At 35.6% G+C, this 18945-nt stretch overlaps 4 protein-coding genes across 5 annotated transcripts; 3 read left to right on the top strand and 1 right to left on the bottom strand.

Annotated features, from left to right (window-relative positions):
- The first annotated feature begins 2248 nt into the window (after nucleotides 1-2248).
- Nucleotides 2249-4012, top strand: LOC106333957 (neural Wiskott-Aldrich syndrome protein-like). Its single transcript, XM_013772337.1, has 5 exons — nucleotides 2249-2572; nucleotides 2652-2704; nucleotides 2814-2987; nucleotides 3522-3611; nucleotides 3778-4012. The coding sequence occupies exons 1-5, from the start codon at nucleotides 2383-2385 to the stop codon at nucleotides 3910-3912; spliced, it is 642 nt and encodes a 213-aa protein (XP_013627791.1). The 5' UTR covers nucleotides 2249-2382; the 3' UTR covers nucleotides 3913-4012.
- Nucleotides 4013-4707: 695 nt separating this feature from the next.
- On the top strand, nucleotides 4708-8335 carry LOC106333950 (ATP-dependent Clp protease ATP-binding subunit ClpX-like). Of its 2 annotated transcripts, XM_013772329.1 has the most exons (14): nucleotides 4710-5403; nucleotides 5825-5886; nucleotides 6060-6163; nucleotides 6262-6392; nucleotides 6502-6576; nucleotides 6662-6739; nucleotides 6828-6884; nucleotides 7002-7072; nucleotides 7152-7251; nucleotides 7333-7437; nucleotides 7509-7571; nucleotides 7634-7756; nucleotides 7843-7995; nucleotides 8123-8335. In XM_013772329.1, the coding sequence occupies exons 1-14, from the start codon at nucleotides 4957-4959 to the stop codon at nucleotides 8180-8182; spliced, it is 1629 nt and encodes a 542-aa protein (XP_013627783.1). In that variant the 5' UTR covers nucleotides 4710-4956; the 3' UTR covers nucleotides 8183-8335. The 2 variants fall into 2 exon arrangements, with proteins under 2 accessions (XP_013627784.1, XP_013627783.1); XM_013772330.1 differs by lacking the exon at nucleotides 8123-8335 and having other exon boundaries at nucleotides 4708-5403; nucleotides 7634-7802; nucleotides 7898-7982.
- On the bottom strand, nucleotides 8277-10893 carry LOC106333952 (O-acyltransferase WSD1-like). The gene is made up of 7 exons (XM_013772331.1): nucleotides 10650-10893; nucleotides 9593-10183; nucleotides 9436-9502; nucleotides 9261-9355; nucleotides 8952-9161; nucleotides 8710-8847; nucleotides 8277-8598 (listed from the first exon to the last, which is right to left on the bottom strand). The coding sequence occupies exons 1-7, from the start codon at nucleotides 10845-10847 to the stop codon at nucleotides 8428-8430; spliced, it is 1470 nt and encodes a 489-aa protein (XP_013627785.1). The 5' UTR covers nucleotides 10848-10893; the 3' UTR covers nucleotides 8277-8427.
- Nucleotides 10894-13486: 2593 nt separating this feature from the next.
- Nucleotides 13487-14894, top strand: LOC106331464 (protein BOBBER 1-like). Its single transcript, XM_013769826.1, has 6 exons — nucleotides 13487-13882; nucleotides 14056-14228; nucleotides 14306-14354; nucleotides 14436-14602; nucleotides 14682-14765; nucleotides 14828-14894. The coding sequence occupies exons 1-6, from the start codon at nucleotides 13558-13560 to the stop codon at nucleotides 14867-14869; spliced, it is 840 nt and encodes a 279-aa protein (XP_013625280.1). The 5' UTR covers nucleotides 13487-13557; the 3' UTR covers nucleotides 14870-14894.
- Nucleotides 14895-18945: the final 4051 nt, after the last annotated feature.

The raw sequence follows: 18945 nt of genomic DNA, 5'->3' as shown, positions 1-18945 counted from the left end.
AAAAACTCGCTAGGCATAAAATGCTTGATCGTTTACTCGGGAAAAAAGAGCCTCTATCTGCTTCGGGACAAAAGAGCCTCTATCTGCGATGGAGACATCTCTTAAACTCAAACTAATGTCTGAGATGTTATGATGTTAACTGTATGTTAAGTTGTTACTGTTGTTTTGTGTACTTGTACATTATTAAACTTTGCTCACTCTTGTCTTTTGTGTTGTTTCAGGGTTCAGCGGTAGGTCATGCGAACGAAGTCACGGGTGCATTTGGCGTTGTGAAAGTCTTTTGTTGTTTACCTCAAGTGAATCAAGTCACAGGATTCTATCTATGTACTATAAGTAGTTGTCATGCGCATGTCTTTAGCTATATATCTCCTTCGCTTTGCTTCTTCTTCATCAAAACTTTTATCCTCTTGTTTCAGTTCATGTCCAAGTTCTTATTATGTTTTCCCGGAGATGTAGAATATACCTACCATGATCAAGTACCGATTGTCTTTAACTACAACTACAATCTCTTTAGGTAACACTGGATCTTCTCTTTTATATACCGAGATTGTGTAGTATATACTTAGTAAACTTGTGTAGTATATACTTACTAAACTTGGGAAGTATATAATTCATTTGAGAAGCTTTGAAGTAAATCTGATTAGTAAACTTGTGAAGTATATAATAATAACTAAAATTTGGAACAAAAATTTGGAACTAAAATATAGAACTTAAATCCAAAAAATTTTTAAAAGCAAAAAACCTTAACAAAATTAAATAACTAAAATTCTTTACCAATTTTTTTTTAAGGAGAAATCCCTAAAAAATGTCATCCTCTTCATCTGATGAAGTCGAAGAAAGACTGGAGGAATTATTCGACGAAATCCTCGAAGATACATACAACGACATAATGGAGGCCCAAACCTATAAGCAAAGGAAACATGCTTACATAGAACGAAACCTGTTTTTGATGACATTTTCCAAGGTCGAGTTCCCAGGTTAGAGTACGTGGTCAACGGACACATGTATAAGTTGGCGTACTACCTCACAGACGATATATATCCCAAATGGTCAACATTTATCCAATCTATCTCGCACCCTCAAGGTCCTAAAGCAGAGTTATTTGCTAGAATTTAAAAAGCAACCCGAAAAGATGTGGAACTGGTGTTTGGAGTATTACAAGCTCGATTTGCAATTGTGAAAAACCCGGCTCTTTCAATGGACAAAGAAAAGATAGGGAAAATTACGAAAGCATGTATCATACTACACAATATGATAGTCGAAAATAAACGAGATGGATACATTCAGTTCGATATATCTGAATTTGAAGAAGGAGACGTCACTAGAAGTTCACGGGTGGATACCGACAGACCTACAAATATCGCTAATATGCTCGGCATTCGGGATGATGTTCGCGATAAGCGTTTACATCAACGTTTGAAAAATGATTTAATTGAAAATATTTGGAACAAATTTGGTGATTGTTGATTAATAAATGTTGTATCTTTATCTTTAATAATGCAATAAATAAAAATTTTAATTTCACTTTTTTTAAAAAAATTATTATTTTTTTATTCCTAAGAACTCCAAATTGGAAAACACTATTGGACTAACAATTCGGATTAGTATCCTTAACTATTCAAGAAAAAAAATAGTTAATTAATCCTAAGGATTCCATTTGCAGTCTCATCATTGCGGGTGCTCTAAAAGCATTTTAAAGACTTTTTGAGGCTCAAAAAAGAAAGATGTATAACAAAGACAATCAGTACATTGGAGTTTTATAGTTTTTTTTTAGTTTTCGAACTTTTTTTTAGAAAATGATATTATGTACAATATGGAATGTAGAATTATATGAAATTTATAAATGAGGAAGAAGTTATGATCGAGGTCTTAAATTTCAAATATTTCCAAAATTCTGTCAGAAAATCATTATTGTATTAGTTGTAGTATAATTTAATTTTTAAAACATCTTATAATTTTCTAAATAAATATAATTTGAGACTAAAAAGAATATAAACTAGAAAAATAGTTTTATAAAAAAAACTAGCAAAAATAACAACACTTAAGTATATCGTATCTCACGTTTAATGGTTTGTTTATACATAAAATAGTTTTTTATCATGTTTAATTATAAATATGTATCATGATATTTGTATGTTTACTTTTACTAATAAGAAAAGAAAATCGTAAATGAAATTGAAATTGATGTTATAAAAAAGAAAAAAAAAAATATATCGTATTTGTATATGAAGAATTGGAAGAACCGAGTCAAAGCAGGGGAAGGAATACACGTATCCTTATATCCAAACAACATCTCATCCCCCTTCGAGACTTCTTCCTTCTTCCTTCTTCTTCGTCGCCGATCTCAAACACCGTCTTTTCTCAGCAGCAAACCCTTCAACCATGGATTACGACTTCAGGAACAAGTCAGGTCCCCCCTACGGCCGCCCTATGTACCCATCTCCTTCTCCATCATCGACCCACCCTATGTACAACGGACCTCCGGGATACCCTAAGATCGGTGGCCAGCCGTTTTTCCCTCCGCCGGAGAGAAACCCCTCGTTTCAACATAACCCATCTCCTTCTTCTTCATGTAAGTCTGGTCTGATCTCGAATCTCGAATTGCTTTTATACGATTTGTAGCTGATGCTCGTTTTTTGTGTGGGTTATAGCTGGATTAGGAATCAAGGTGGTTCTGAAGCCTGAGTATCGGATCACTCCTCCGGTGAGTAAATTTAGTAACTTTTTGAGATTCTGATATGAAAGTTTTCATCTTTTTAAAATTTTGGGATTGGAGATTTTTAAGACTGTGTTGTGAATTGTGATGTTTTCAGCCTCCGCTGTTGCCTCGAGCTGGAGATATTCCTCGGAGCAGCTTTCAGTTTGATTTCGGTTTAGAAAGGAAGGTTCTTGCGGAGGCAGAGAAGGAGAATCCGGATTGGAGCAAGTTTGGGTCTGAGCATCCTCCTCCACCGTCTAGCTTTCCACCAACACCGTCACCTTCAATGGTAAGGTTCATCTTAACTTGTTCTATGGAAGCTTCTTAGAGTTAGGCCCGAGGTTATTAGACAGAGTTCTTGGAAGAACAAGTGTGGATCATCATCATCTTCTATGAACGGAATGAACAGAACATGTTTTGTTTTTGTGTATTACTATATGGGAGTTGAAGTCAATATTAGATTTAGCTTCTTAGAGTTAGGCTCGAGGTTGCTAGTAAGAGTTCTGGGAAGAACAAGTGTGGATCATCCATCATCATCTATGAACTTATTTAACAGAACAGGTTTTTTTTTGTGTACTACTTAGTGGGTTTTAGACTTTGCATTACACTGTAGTATGATCCTTAGATTTGCTCCATGGAAGTTTCTTTAGGTTAGGCCCAAGGTTGTTAGTTTGAGTTTTTGGAAGAAGAAGTGTGGATCATCGTTGTTGTCTATGAACGTAAATCAACAGAGTCAAGATTAGATTTTGCATTATACTATAGAATGATCCTTAGTTTTGTTGTAGCTCTATATCATCAGTAATGAGGTTGGGTTTCAATGCAGGGTGTGGATCCTGTAGTGATGAAATATGCTGGGCTCAACCGAGAAGCTGTCAACATCGCAGTTGCAAACTATGGTGATAATCCCACAAAGGTGCTTTTATCTTATTTCCATCTATCCACTCATTCTGTTCATGTAGTATTTAGCTAATAGCTCCACGGATATACTTTCAGAGATCAACTGTTGTGTGTTTCGACATATACTCTCTTCATTCCCAAAAGGAGTTATCTAACTACAGTTTCATTTCTACGTGTTTCAGGTACAAGAATTTGCAAATGGGTTCACGGCGTTAAGGGAAATGGGGTTCCCTACGAACGCTGTTTCAGATGCTCTCTTCATGTTTGAGAATGATACTGAGAAAGCATTGTCACATTTGCTCCATGGTTCTTCTTGAACTTGCTTTTCAAATATCCTCCTTCTATAGTGTGTATAAGTAAAACATCAAATTTGATAACATTAAAAGATTGACAAAAGTATAGACACTTTTTTTTTTTTTTTAACTTACGTAAATTGATATGATTGTTTTGGGAGGTCAAAACTTTGTCAGTGAAAATATATATTTCACTGCTGAACTTAAAAACAACTGATGTTTGATGAGTGACACAACATTGCCTTAACATCCAGAACATAGAAGAGTTTTGCATAATGCAATGATTGGATACCACAAACCACCAAAGTGTAAAAAGATGTTATACATAGAGAAGAAAATGTTGCACTTACCCTTTTCAGTCAAAACATCCTCTATAAGCAGCAATGCCTCACACTGGAATTATTCTCTGTACATTTGGTTTCTTACACTCGGGTGCATATAAGCTTCTGAAACATATGCAAAGAAAATTAGATACATGTCAAACAATATGTATCCAATCTTTTCTCACATTTGAAAACTAATGAAATGGATAAGAGTAAATATGTACAAAAGAAGATGATATGTAAGATGGATTAAAATCATTAAAATCTCTGCTATTAAGCTCGATCAGCAACATATCAAAGTTAACCACTAGAATCTCTAATAAAACTCAATCTGCAGCACAGCAGCAGAGTAGATTTAAAAACCGGATGGGATCAACTCGGTTTAGACATCCCAAGCTGGAACTATTTGTATAGGATCATTTTTTTTGTATTTATTGTGGTAGATCCAACGGTTAGAAAGGCAGGCAAAAGAAGTGAAGACGACGACGTTTTGAGAATCATGAACCGTCAATGCTCTCATCAAACTGTTACCAGAAGAAGAGAAGATGAAATAGATATTCTTCTCCCCTTTGCCTTCTGCTTCATAGCTAGCTTCATCATCAGCTTCCAAAAGTTTCAGTCTTTCCTTCATTTCTCAAAAACCCATCTCCAAAAAATCTCATCTTGATTCTTCAATCAGAACATGTTAACCAATTGCTGATTAACCTTTTCCCTCCCCGTTGATTTTCATCCTTGTGAAACCGCCATGGCCGCGGCTCTGAGGTCAAACACCTCGAGAGAAACCGCTTCTCTCACACTCTCTCACTTTCGTTACTTCTTCTTCAACCGCCTCCACACCACCTCGACTCCTCACAGCAGCCACCGTAACAAGATCGCTTCTCTCAAGCCTAAGGGAGGAGACCGGCGGTGTTACGCTACGGAGAAGGCGAGAGGTGTGAAGTCAGCTCTTTTGTGCTCGCAAGGAGACCCGCCGGATCTCTGGCAGCCTCCCGGAGATGGAGTTTCCCTCCGGGCTAATCCCAGTCACGGCGGTGGTGGTGGTGGAAGCAGTGCTGGTGTTGGTAACGGAGCAGGGTCGGATTCGAAGGAGGATTGTTGGGCTGGATCTAATCTCGGGTCTAGCTTTCCGACACCGAAGGAGATTTGTAATGGTTTGGACAAGTTCGTGATTGGTCAGGAGAGAGCCAAAAAGGTGAAAATGATGAGACTTTTGCTTTTGATGTTGTTGTTGGTAAAGGTTTACTTGTGGATGATCGTTTGCTAGTGTCTAAATATCTTTGTGATGCTTTAGGCTTTGAATGGTGCTAACGTCAACTTCATAAACCACAACTGCTTATTCAGAGATTAGTTTCTAGTTGGATTGTAATTTGAAAAGTTACATATTTTTTTTTCCTTCCGAAAACAACAGCTGATGCTGGACTCTTAGGTGTGTTAGGTTTGGTTCCACTGTCTCCAATGTTAAATCGTCTTTTTGCTGGAACCTTTTGTTACTTTCCGTACTTAAGCACCCAGTTGAATACTTGAGTTATGTGTAAGTTCTATTCGGTTTAGACATGAGAAAGATTTTTTTTTTTAAGTTTATAACGGACTACTGTGTCGTCTTGTGGATGCAGGTGCTTTCAGTGGCAGTGTACAATCACTACAAGAGGATATATTACGAATCATTACAGAAACGGTTAGTCCTACAAAATAATATATCTTTCATTGTACAGCTTATTACCTAAGCATCTGAAAGTAAACATATCTTGTTCTTTGGTAGATCATGGTAGAATGCTTGCACTTTCATTTGCATCTTTCTCTATCTTTATTTATTTAGTTTTGATGCTGAAACTTGTGTGGGGAAGCTAGGTCCTCAGGAGAAAACGATAGCACCGCAGCGAAACCAGCTGATGATGATGATCTGGTAGAACTGGAGAAGAGTAACATTCTCCTGATGGGACCAACTGGCTCAGGTAAATATTCTGACCCTGATACGCTGAAATTGTTGTGAAACTTTAAGCTCAGCTTGTCTCACCTCATATGTTTTTGTTGTTTTTTTCTTCAACCATAGGGAAGACACTACTTGCGAAAACCTTGGCACGGTTTGTGAATGTTCCTTTTGTCATTGCTGATGCAACCACATTGTCTCAGGCTGGTTATGTGGGAGAGGACGTAGAATCTATATTATACAAACTTCTCACAGTAATCTTTCTAAACCCAACCCATTTTTATTTGTACAATACTATAATCAATTTCTTTATATTATTTTGTGATGAGTGGTTTTGATCTCTCTCTCTCTCTCTCTCTACAGGTTGCAGATTATAATGTTGCAGCTGCACAGCAGGGGATTGTTTACATTGATGAAGTCGACAAGATAACAAAGAAGGTTGGAGATTAAAAAGAATATTTTCCTAGTGTTAATTTGGTAAAATTGATATATTATTTTATGTGCTTCTTTTTGGTTTTGCCAGGCAGAAAGCCTTAACATCAGCAGAGATGTATCAGGAGAAGGTGTTCAACAAGCTTTGCTAAAGATGCTTGAAGGAACTGTAAGTTTGCAGTTTAAGTCGTGTAATATTTTCTTTGAGAGCTCTGCTGTTCTTTTTGTGGTTGATAACACTCTCTATCTGGAAATAGATCGTTAATGTACCTGAGAAGGGCGCTAGAAAGCACCCTAGAGGCGACAATATCCAGGTTTGTTACTTGTGCTCTACTCTACTCTCTACTCTAATGTTCTTTTGCATGATGATTGGAGTGTTAGAGTTGATTAAGGTGCCTCCTCTGGTGCTTACTGTGTCAAAATGTGGGCAGATAGATACAAAAGATATACTCTTCATATGTGGTGGTGCTTTTGTAGACATCGAGAAGACCATCTCAGAGAGGTGAGACTTATTGAGCAAATCCCCCCAAACATTACCTTTAGAAGTCAGCTGAATGTTTCTTTTTTTTTTTAACTTCCAGGCGTCATGATTCTTCAATAGGGTTTGGTGCTCCGGTACGTGCAAACATGAGGGCGGGAGGTGTTACAAACGCTGCTGTTGCATCAAACCTGATGGAAACTGTAGGTCTTTAAGCACATGTTTGTGGGATTCTTCTGCTTTGTTACATAATTGACATGTGTCTATTGTTTGGTGTTGGGCAGGTGGAAAGCAGTGACCTGATTGCTTATGGTTTAATACCTGAGTTTGTTGGAAGGTTTCCAGTTCTCGTCAGCTTGTCTGCTCTAACAGAGAACCAACTTATGCAGGTCAAAATTGATTTTGACATAAACATCATTGATGTGACTCTCTTGCAATACTCAAAATCATTGGATTACAGGTGCTAACGGAGCCCAAGAACGCACTTGGAAAGCAATACAAAAAGATGTATCAGATGAACAGTGTAACTACTCTCTCTCTGTGTTCACAATCTAGAGCCAAATCTTTATTCTACTCTTTCTTCAGGTAAAGCTGCATTTCACGGAAACAGCCCTGCGGCTAATAGCTAGAAAAGCAATAACGAAAAACACAGGAGCTCGTGGCTTAAGAGCTCTTTTAGAAAGCATCCTCATGGATTCTATGTACGAGGTAAGTACTTACCTCTTATAGTATTACTTACAAACACATGTCATTAGATACACGTTCAGACACTTAAACCATGTTCATATTCTCAGATACCGGACGAGGATATGATAGAGGCGGTTGTGGTGGATGAAGAAGCAGTTGAAGGAGAAGGGCGTAGAGGCTCTGGAGCCAAGATTCTCCGTGGGAAAGGAGCTTTGGCTCTGTATCTCTCTGAAACCACCAAGTCCAAGGATTCTCCTCAGGTACGGTACTTACTTGCATACCACAAAGTAATCAAATAAAGCAATCCCGGTTTTAGTTAAACCGAATAACAATTGCATTGTTTGGTTTGTTAACCGGATTGAACTTGTGCTTAAAAAATTGTTGCAGACGACCAAGGAAGGATCTGGAGGAGAAACTGAGGTGGAGCCGGTTGTAGCCAATATGTAATGTATCAATATACATCATCATCTATCCAGAACATCTGGTTAAATGTATCTCTCTGTATGCATAACTTTTAACGTTCTTTGTACATATATGAAAGAAAGAAAACAAACTTGGATTAGTTAAGTTTAAAAAGAATACAAGGATGCACAGTTTCCACTTTGATAATCTTTACTTCCTTCAAGATAGCCTGTCTTTTTAATAAGTACACTTAGAATAGCTTGAGTTTGTTTGTACAGAAAGTACTTTTATTAAACCTCCTCCATCTCATATAACCCTCTTTCTAGGACAGATGATTTAATTAACTTGAGAGACTCCACAAAATCATCACACATCTTGTGAGGGTCAGGAATGACTGTTGGATCGGCCGTTACTGATATTATGACTTTCTTCTCATAACTCTGGAAATGTACAGTAAGAGCCTCCATACACACATGCAAAACATAATTCGAAAAACAAAACAAGCAAAAAAAAAATTCTATAAATGTATATAATGAATTTGTCTATAACTACATATATATGCACACACTTACATGTGGGTGGCCAAAAACACTAGGGGCGATATAAGATAACGGGTGGCCGTGAAAGGTTATTTCTTCTTTTGGACCGACGACATTGGAGAACGTCAACGTCGTGTTATGGATCACTTTCCTTACAAGAACTACACTTGCCTGTATTTTCAATATGTTTCTCCATTAGATAACATTCATAAACTTAAAATAAACAAAGTATATACATGATTAACATATGTATTTATTAGCAACTTAGATTTCACCTTGAGCCCCAGGACTTTTAGTATCAGTTTAAAGAATGCCATAGAGAATACAGCCTCTAGGGAGTGTTTCTTGCGGTCGACCGTAACTTTAGCTCGGCGCACGTATTCTAGAGGGTCAGTCTCCAGCCCGACAGAGAATGGCAGGAGAATGTAACCAAAGAGGTTTCCCCATCTGCATTTTGATTTCTTGGCCATCATATCCGCTAGAGCCTATATTATTGCATCATTGAACAATAATGAAACCACCACACAATCAGCTTCAAATTAAGTATTTAATTTCAAAGATTATAAGATTAAACATTTTGTAACCTCGATTCCAGTGTTTGGTCTCAAGTTAATCATAATGGCTGAACGAAGTCGGAATTTTCTCATTGACTCTTTAGATTTGGGTGTTGCTTCTTGATCTATTATATAAACATATGACAAAGCTCCTTAGATGACAGGCAATTACTATGTATAAAACAATGTAAAACCAAACTTATACCATATCTCCGACTAAGATACCGTGAGAGCCCAGCTTGCGTTACTCCAAGAAGAACATCGTTTACCGTCTAACAAAATAGATTAAAAGCTACAAATGTCAGCGAATATACATAATTCAAAGAGATTCCAGAAATTATTAAAATAAAACAAATTTATACCAATTTCATTGCGTTTTTCACCAGCTTAACATCGTCGAAACTGATAATCCGGTGGACGAACCTCTTAGGTACAAGTTCAGTACCGGGTTTGGCCAAGAGAGGAGTCTCCGTATCCCTCAAGAAACAAATTGTTAGAGCAAAAATTAAGACATCAACAAAAGTGTTGAAAACCAATCTTAGGATGAACCAAAGTCCCACAAATAACCACCAAATCTTGTTGAAAAAACCGGTGTTACTGCTCGGTCCAAACTGTTTTTTCTGAACCGAGACAGTAGGCAAAGCTTCAGGGTCTGATGTTTTGCGGGTGCAAGCGAGGAAAAGAGACATGAGAGACATTCCATCACCCAAAGAATGATGGATCTTCAGAAGGCCAATGGACTCAGCGTTTGATGTTTTGAGGCAGAGTAAGTGAATTTCCCATAATGGTTTAGAAAAATCCATAGGAACGGTCGTTAGCTTAGAGATATAGTCTTCAAGGTACTGATCAGGACTTTCAATGTTGGGATCTATATCAGGAACAATCACATGATCTTCTACTCTAACTTCCGTCCGAACCCAACTCGGTTTCCCTTTCTTCCCATTGTTCATTTCCTGAATTTGTATATATAATTAAAACTGTGATTTTCATATAAATAAACCCATTATTTTATATTTTCATTTTTATTGATTAATATTTTTTTTTGAGAAAACAAGATAGTTATTTAAACAACCATATAACCATTCGGTCACATTAGTCTTTTCATGATTAATATATTGTAAGAAAAAAAATATATATAGAGGCTTGTTATACCATTTTAAATCTGATTACAATAACTAATGACTCTTAATTAAGAGCATGCTATATAACTGCAATGGTACAAACAGGGTAAGAGATAATGTTCTGAATTGTTCTTTTTTTTTTTTTGTCTGAATGAATCTCATGATTTTAATGTTCTTCTATAACTCCCTCTCGTTTTTACCATGTTTGTATGCCTTTGTACATACACAATGGTGAAATCTTTTTCTAAGAATAATGGAATATATATTGTTGTTCATATAAATACGTGTTTAGACTTACTAAAATGCTGGAAAAGCGAGGATGATTAACGAGAGTGTGTTTAAGGCCGTCGATGATGGCAGGTGGGTTTCCTTTGACTTTGCATCCCATTATGACGATTATCGCACAGTTAAAATCCGGCGAATTGAACAGCCGTGAGCATGGGCTGAGTGGCTCCTCCCCCACTGTCTCCCTCGCCTTGTTCTTTTCTCCACCCATTCTTTGACCTATTTGTGGTTCTTTCCAAGTTTTTTGGAATTTTGGTTTTTTCACTCGGTCACTTTGTACTCCATTCTCTATATATAAATAAGTTGCAAGATTTTTCTGTGGACTCGTGGTCCCGTTGGCTTTGGTTAACCTTAGCTATTACATCATGTGGATGTCTATTCATTTCCGTTGATTTTATGGGGTTTAATGACAAATCAGGTGGATATATTATTATTCTGCACATATAACCTGTTTTCACTGTAGAATTAAAAGTAATGTCAAGACTTGTTATTTGTTATTGTTATGAAAAAATTAAATGAATACTCTACCTACTACGCTAACTTCATCCACCATCAGAATTTAAACATGCTAATTAAATTCTTTCTCTTTTCTTGTGTTCCTGACACCCTGTATTTATATTACAGTTATTCTTAAATTATTAGTTTTCAATACCATATAATTATTAATTAATGAATTGGTTTGGAAAAAAAATAACCTTGTATAGCCTCCCCAAATTCTCGATAAAAATAATATGATTCTATGTACGATTATTCAGTGTATTACTAATCTTAAGCGCCATTAGAAAATTAAAAGTATGCAGAAATTTATCCAAATAGTGTAAAGCAGAAAGCAAAACCGATTAAATAGAGGAAGGAAAATATAATTCAAATATAATAGGGATACGGTAAGAGACCGTCCATTGTTGTTAAATATAAACCCTATTTCAGACCTTGAACTGTGGTTGCAGTTTGTTTTCATGTGACTTGGTTGCAGTTTGTTCTTTACTCTTTGGTTTATGTCCTTAATTATAAAATGCTCAACTATTTTTAAATCCATGGACTTTGGTTTATGTCCTTAATTATTTATCAAAAACAAAAATAATAAACACTGATCTCTCCAGTCAATGCCACGAATGCATGAGTTAGGTACTGTTTAATTTATTTGGCCCAACCATATCGATCAGAGACCCCATAACTGATTTCATATGCAAAATTAATTTGAAACTTTTCTGTAAGAATTCATTTAATGTTCCCTTTTTACGTAAACTAATAAATTATTACATACTAAACATAGAAATTTCTCTGACCACCGTCTTGGTCATTCATTCATCTAAAGAGCTTCTTATATGCTACAAGAAAACGGAAAGTGAAAGTGGAGTTGATGTCTAGTATGTATTGCTCGTAGATATCTGCATAGACAACAAACTTTTCCTTCTAGTTCTTGTCGAAAAATAATAATAATAACAATACGTATATAGCGTATTGCTCGGTAGATATCTGCCAGGCGGACAAAGCATTGTCTTCTTCTTATAACAATTCAGACAACTCCTTTAAATTAGTTAATGCATGGTGTGCACTTTTTCTTACCTCTCTCTTTTACTGGAACCACAAACCTGCCTTCATCGATGAATGAATAAGTTATTGGTAACGACCAACCACAACGTACGGTTGGGGATTGGCCATTTTAATGGTTTGATATTCGAAAAGATACTATATGTTATATATACTATGACAGCTTTGATCTTTTTCATGTTAAATTGTTTGGTTTGTAATTGTAACCCTTTTTATGATCAAAAACTCAAATCATGGAGCAATTTGATCGATAGTAATCTTCGCGAGGCTTAAACAAATACCATGGTTAGTGGCTTGACTAATTACAGAATCCGTTTAATGGATAAAGAATCTCCGTGGAACGAAAATCTGATGTTATGTACGGCTCTATCATTGTCGTTTTCATCTTTTGCCACGGTGAGATTGTACGAAAGATTGATCTGGTGGTAGCATGTTATTAACTCATTCTTATTCTTAAGCATTTAAAATCAATTGCACTTAAATTTGTAGTAATATGTTTACGTGGGAGCCTCTTGCCCTTGCTTTATGTTTATTTTTTGTTTGTTTTTTATTTATCTCCAAGTTCTAACAGTGACCTTCTGTAAAACTACTTTATCAAGTTCTCATTTTTAAATTAACTTTACAAACCTTGTAACTAACCTTCTTTTTGTTTTGTAACACACCCTTGTAACTAACTAATAGATGAGATACATATTAACAGTGAGAGAGAAGGCCTAACCCTATAGTTTCAAATCGTTTTCAGTCACAAATTTAGGTAGTGAACAATGAGACATTCACTATGTTTAGACCATGATAAATTGCTCACCAAACAATTTCTAAGAGTACTTTGGATGGATAGAAAAAGATTTTTGTGATACGAATTTTTTTAACAAGTTCATTGGGCTTTATTGGGTTCTTCTAGTTTGGTTGCCGTAGAAAAAAACTTTCGTCCACGCCAAACTCTAGCCCAAAATTGAAAAGTGCTTATAGTAAATTATGTTTATTTGCAAATTAAATATATGATAAATTATTTAAGTTTTAATTTTATATTGTTTCTGAAAGCAATTCATAGCTAAGAATATGAAAACTGATAATTATTTATATAATTTTCTATCAAAAATACTTTAATAATAGTTTAAGAAACTAAAGTAGTTAGCTAAAAGGTGTAAACAAACAATATTTTGTTCAATTTCTACTATTTTATACTATGTGATATGTCTATAGTTTTCTTAAAATCAAAATACAAAAAATGCAAAATCCTAAATATGTATGCACTAAATGATTTTCTTAATTAATTAATTAATTTTATTCATTTTGTTCAATATTTTCATTTCCCCCTTGAGCTGGTCTAGAGCAAAACCCTAGAAACGAAAACCCCCCCCCCCACCACAATGGCGATCATCTCCGAGGTTGAAGACGAAAGCAGCACCCGACCCAGGATCCTCCCGTTCAGGGCGACGCTCGATTCCTCAAACCCATCAAGTTTCTTGGAGAAAGTTTTCGACTTTCTCGGCGAACAGAGCGATTTTCTCAAGAAACCCTTCGCAGCCGAGGAGATCTCCGCCGCGGTTAGGGCGGCGAAGGATAAGCTGAGAACGGCCGAGAAGAAAGCTGAGAAGAAGCCTGTGGAGAAGGAGAGCGTGAAGCCAGCCATGGCTGCTTCAAGCTCAGAGCCCATTCAAGTGGAGGAGAAGAAACAAGAAGCTGCCCCCATTGGTAAATATCAATTCTCTTTTTTTTTTTTTATATGATTAAATTAAATTTGGAAACTTTGATTAGAACAATGTGTAAAGGATAGATCTTTACATGTTTGTGTGTGTTTTATTGGTCTTGGTTACACAACTCATAGAGAACTATGTTAAATCAGTGTCTATGTTGTTTCTTTGCAGCTCCTAACAAAGGCAATGGTTATGTCCTTGAGAATTACTCATGGGTCCAGACTCTCCAGGAGGTCACTGTCAACATTCCAGTGCCTACTGGCACTAAAGCACGCTCTGTTGTTTACGAGATCAAAAAGAACCGTCTTAAGCTTGGTCTCAAGGGACAGGATCCAATCATCGATGTAAGCTCACCTGCTATTGTTTTATCAGAGAAATTATTCAGATGCCAATCCTGAACCTCCTTTTAAAATGATTATAGGGAGAGCTCTACCGATCTGTGAAGCCTGATGACTGCTACTGGAACATCGGTATATCCACATAAGAGATTTTAACTTGATGGTTTATTTTTTCTGTTTGTTGTATGTAATTCTCTTGATTGTACTTTGCAGAGGATCAAAAGATGATTTCGATTCTGTTGACTAAGCAAGATCAGATGGAGTGGTGGAAATGCTGCGTGAAAGGTGAACCTGAGATCGATACACAGAAGGTTGAACCGGAGAACAGTAAATTAGCTGACCTTGACCCTGAAACTCGCTCCACTGTTGAGAAGATGATGGTACTTTTGTCTTTTTAGAATCCCATTCAAGCTTCTTCTTTTGTGACACTAAGTTGTTTGTTCTTTGTTGTCTCTATAGTTTGATCAAAGGCAAAAGCAGATGGGTCTTCCAACAAGTGATGAGCTACAGAAGCAAGACATTCTCAAGAAATTCATGTCTCAGGTAAACAATACATCCATCTCCATCTACACTTGAGATGGCTTACTTCTTTCTTATTCTTTCAGCATTCAGAGATGGACTTCTCAAACGCAAAGATTAACTACTGATGCTGCTCTGCCGGAAAAAAAAAAACAGTTTTGCATCTTCACCAGCTTGTGTTTTTTTTTTCGTTGCATCCCTTAAAAACTTGTTCCTTCTTTTGTTTTGTCTAGTTGAAGGCACAGTTTCATCTCCAAATACATGTTTGGTTATTCCTGTAATCTTGACGGTTTGATTTTTGGTTGATTCAAACTTCAAAATCCGGTTTTCTTTAATTCATATTGAGTCAGATCTTAAACCGGACAAAATTTGGTATCGTTGTTGTTGTACTCGTGTGTTCGATTACGTCCTCTCTAGTGTGATTCGTCTGTCACGTGACCGTGTGGGTGCTTCATTCGTGAACCTGCCGTTTTGGGTAAAAAGCTAAAACCGGGACCACGTGACACATTTGTGGTCCACCTCGGTTTAATTGGGAATGTGGTCCACATTGTTGCGTTGTTGCTCTTACCACTTTCTTTCTTCAACTTCACATAAGGAATATCATATAAAACCCATCTATCTACTTGCGTGAATGCAAACCCAACATGACGTGTGTGCAATTTTACTGCAAGATTTTTAGCTACGAATGGTGATATAAACAAAATCTATAATTCGAATTTACCAGATGTCGGTAGCTCAATCGAAAAAAAAACACTATATACATGCAAAATCTAGAGATGATAAGCTGAAATGATGTTTACCAAGATGAAACTAATATTACATATTGTAGTTTTAGGTTCTAAGGATTACTGGTTTCGGAACTTCATAGTATCGAGATAAAAATATTGTATTCATTTTCTTTTATTTTAATTAAGAACTTAAAATAAACGTTTTTGTGTCAAGTATGCATGAATATTAATAGTCTACTTGATATATCTATGGATCGAATTTTTCTAGGGGCTCATATGGGAGAGACATTTCAGGTCGTGTAAGTGTAAGCATGCATGAACATAATAGTGGCTAGAGGCTAATTGGCTCTATATATGGTTTTGTCGATATTCATCAATTATTTGAAAGAGACAAAACACAGTATACACCAAAATGAGTCTTATTGTCAATTATCAATTTCACAATCAGATTATAACCCAATGTAAGAACACTCCCTTTAGTTAGGTCCATCAATCTTAATCTCCTTTATTATTTTTTTTGGTTGGGAGATACAACCAAAGATATGAACATAGACCGATTTTGATCTGCCATGTGAATTTCAGCAGTCACCAATGTTGATGATGACACAATTGACACTAATGTACAATGATGCCAATGAACTAATAACATATTTTACAGAAAAAAAAATCATTTTGAACTACATGGATCAGTGTCATTTTGGACACAATTAATGACAACACCTTTATCACATTCTTGTTTAGTATGACGTTTCGGTGGTCGAATAAAATGAATACAAGGAAAACAAATATGTTAATCATTGTAAGTATATGTAACTTTAACTGATTCAGAAAATAAGTAAATGAATAAAAAAAATTGAAATAAAAAAACAAAACTTCACACCATATCCCAACTGTTGGTTTTAAAAAGTATGTGTAAATATAAAACACTTAAACTACCGAGTGGGTTGATTAGTCTCGCAGGAAGCACTGGGAATAAACTATGCATCCACTGATTGTATCAGAAAAAAACAAATGTAGAACTATTCACTATCAAGAGATGAAGAAAAGACAAGATACTAATATATATAAAGAAACTGGAAAATGATAAAAGTGTCGATGTTAAGAAGAAACTAAAAGACCCCAACATGATGGGGGATCAAATTCAAACTATGATGGAAATAAACGAAAAGCTAAAAAAATAAAAATACCCACTTGCCACTTAATTAAAAGAATTATATATAAATCACTATTCATATACGCTCAACAAGTCTGGACCATATATATATAACTAATGTCAAATTTTCTACATTGTAGCAACACGAAGAAATAATTGTTCTTCTCATCTTTTTACTACCGCAGAAGTGTAGTTGTACTGATAAGTGTTTCATAATATTTTTATAAAAAGTTTTTCATCTGAGAACTTCTTTTTAGCATTTCACTTCATTTTCTATTACTTTACATAAAAATTTATACTTAAATACTACTGGTAGTAATTTGCTTTAATAATTTTGGATTTCGAACATGTTCTTCTGTGAAGTTTCTCAGCATATGCCAATTAAACGTCTCACGCAAGTACATGTCATATGACATTTACTATATTACCATGGGGGGAAAACATATTAATATCAGATTCCAAAGTTATTTTTGAAAGAGTTGCCTATAAAACAAGTTTTTTGGTCAACTGTCATCACACCATCTTTCGTTATGGCTAAAGGAAACGACAAAATCTGTGCTGAAATTAAAGCAATTGTTGTCTAATTGCGACGCAGTTTCTTTATGCATAAGGCGCAAATATCTCTCCAGCTGTTTTCTTTTATTCTTTCCATCTCTTTCATATTCATATTCTTAATTTATTCTATCTTAATCGCTTTAGAATTATTTGTTTTTTTTTTTTGAAAAAAAGGCTCGCTTTAGAATTATTTAGAATACCTCTTTCCTCATTTTGCTTTTATTTTACTTTTATATGAAGAATCCTCCGAAATTATATACACTTCTATATTGGAAAATAAGCCTATCTTAGAACAACCAATCATTGTTGATACAAATCAACCTTCATCTTGCGAGATAGATTTTATTAAATATTACACGAGATTTTATTAATACTACTTATATTTTTCCTTTTCTTAAGATTGTTCTTCTCTGCTCTATTTTTTTTTAAGCACTACACAAATTGCTTAGTACAGAAATTCAAAAAAATATTTAATAAGTTTCACAACTCAACAAAATATTTGAAACACATGTTTTTTTTTGTCATCAACTTAAACAGATTCTATGTAGACTTTGCAAACCAAACTGGTAACTTTGCATCCATATGAACAACAAAAGACGCTTGTTTCCTGGCACTCCGCGCCAGACTGTCCACCTTTGTATTCAGCGTTCGGGGGATATGAATGATCTCTGCTGAGTGAGTATAACTTTCTTGAAAAATCTTGATGTTGTCCAAATAATTCGCAAATGCCGGCCAATCTTCTGGTGCAGAAACCATCTTCACCAATTGGATACAATCTGTTGCAAAAATAACATGATATTGACTTAAGTTCCTCATGCTTTCCATTGTCCAAATAAAGGCTTCCACCTCCGAGCGTAGAGGCGAAAGACTTGCTCTTGCGTTCCTAACTCCCATTTGAAACACATGTCATCTGAAGTAATATCAATGCCGGGGAAGCAGGTGCATTGAACTCTCTCTCTCTTTGTTTTTTTGCCAAAAGGTGTTCTTTTTATTCATTTTCTAACTATAATTTTATTTTTAGAAGTTTTTTCTCTATTTAGATTTTCGTTTCCATCATTAATCTTAATCATAACCTATATAATTTTCAGGTACATTGCACTCTATTTTTGTAAAAAAGTGCTTACATGTAGGTGAAGCTTTATTTTAGGCTTTGGACATTTAATAGTATTTAAATTAGTGATCGGGGAGCACCACTAATCTCTGTGTTGTGTTTCTCTCTTCTCTTCTTCCCTTGAAGTGCGTTTTGGAACTAGTGGAGAGCTATTGTTTCCAAAGAAAATTATGTATATTCGGTTTTTATAATAGCCTACTAATTCTAGAATTATAATTTATTATACAATAAACTTGAGCGATAACTCCAATACGGTGAACGTGCGGTTGATGTTAGGAGTTTTCAAGGCTCCTAAGACAAATGTTGTAGTATAGTGATTGTCGAACCAGTTCTGAGGGATATCAAAGCACTGAGAATGCAAGTACTCACTTAATCTAAGTGCAGCCAATGATTTAGATGAGTTTTAAACTACTACTAATACTAGAAAGCAATAACAAAATGATACTTTCTTGACTAAGGGAAAAGAGAACTCATGGGCATAGGGATTAGACCTTGGGTGATCAAGTATCGAACTAAGGATGGCAAATGATCAATCAAACTATCAACCTTAAGCCTAGACACAATTCTAAGCAAGCTCTATGTCTAGATGAATGCTCATTTGCTAACATATCTCAAACATCAAATGTCTTTGGTTGAATAATATGAAAGCAATCATTA

This window comes from Brassica oleracea, chromosome C3 (assembly GCF_000695525.1).
Source record: "Brassica oleracea var. oleracea cultivar TO1000 chromosome C3, BOL, whole genome shotgun sequence".
NCBI lineage: Eukaryota > Viridiplantae > Streptophyta > Magnoliopsida > Brassicales > Brassicaceae > Brassica > Brassica oleracea.
Note: the sequence above shows the minus strand (reverse complement) of the source record. Positions and strands in the feature narration are given on the sequence as shown.

Excerpts from the sequence above, each read along its gene's own strand:
- LOC106331464 (XM_013769826.1), top strand. The coding sequence starts at position 13,558 with ATGGCGATCATCTCCGAGGTTGAAGACGAAAGCAGCACCCGACCCAGG. Across the intron at positions 14,355-14,435 it reads TGACTGCTACTGGAACATCG|AGGATCAAAAGATGATTTCG; the intron begins GTATATCCACAT and ends TGTACTTTGCAG. Across the intron at positions 14,603-14,681 it reads CCACTGTTGAGAAGATGATG|TTTGATCAAAGGCAAAAGCA; the intron begins GTACTTTTGTCT and ends TTGTCTCTATAG.
- LOC106333952 (XM_013772331.1), bottom strand. The coding sequence starts at position 10,847 with ATGGGTGGAGAAAAGAACAAGGCGAGGGAGACAGTGGGGGAGGAGCCA. Across the intron at positions 9,503-9,592 it reads TGAAAAACGCAATGAAATTG|ACGGTAAACGATGTTCTTCT; the intron begins GTATAAATTTGT and ends CTATTTTGTTAG. Across the intron at positions 9,162-9,260 it reads GACCAAACACTGGAATCGAG|GCTCTAGCGGATATGATGGC; the intron begins GTTACAAAATGT and ends GCAATAATATAG.
- LOC106333950 (XM_013772329.1), top strand. The coding sequence starts at position 4,957 with ATGGCCGCGGCTCTGAGGTCAAACACCTCGAGAGAAACCGCTTCTCTC. Across the intron at positions 5,887-6,059 it reads TACGAATCATTACAGAAACG|GTCCTCAGGAGAAAACGATA; the intron begins GTTAGTCCTACA and ends TGGGGAAGCTAG. Across the intron at positions 7,757-7,842 it reads TCATGGATTCTATGTACGAG|ATACCGGACGAGGATATGAT; the intron begins GTAAGTACTTAC and ends TCATATTCTCAG.
- LOC106333957 (XM_013772337.1), top strand. The coding sequence starts at position 2,383 with ATGGATTACGACTTCAGGAACAAGTCAGGTCCCCCCTACGGCCGCCCT. Across the intron at positions 2,705-2,813 it reads AGTATCGGATCACTCCTCCG|CCTCCGCTGTTGCCTCGAGC; the intron begins GTGAGTAAATTT and ends TGATGTTTTCAG. Across the intron at positions 2,988-3,521 it reads CAACACCGTCACCTTCAATG|GGTGTGGATCCTGTAGTGAT; the intron begins GTAAGGTTCATC and ends GTTTCAATGCAG.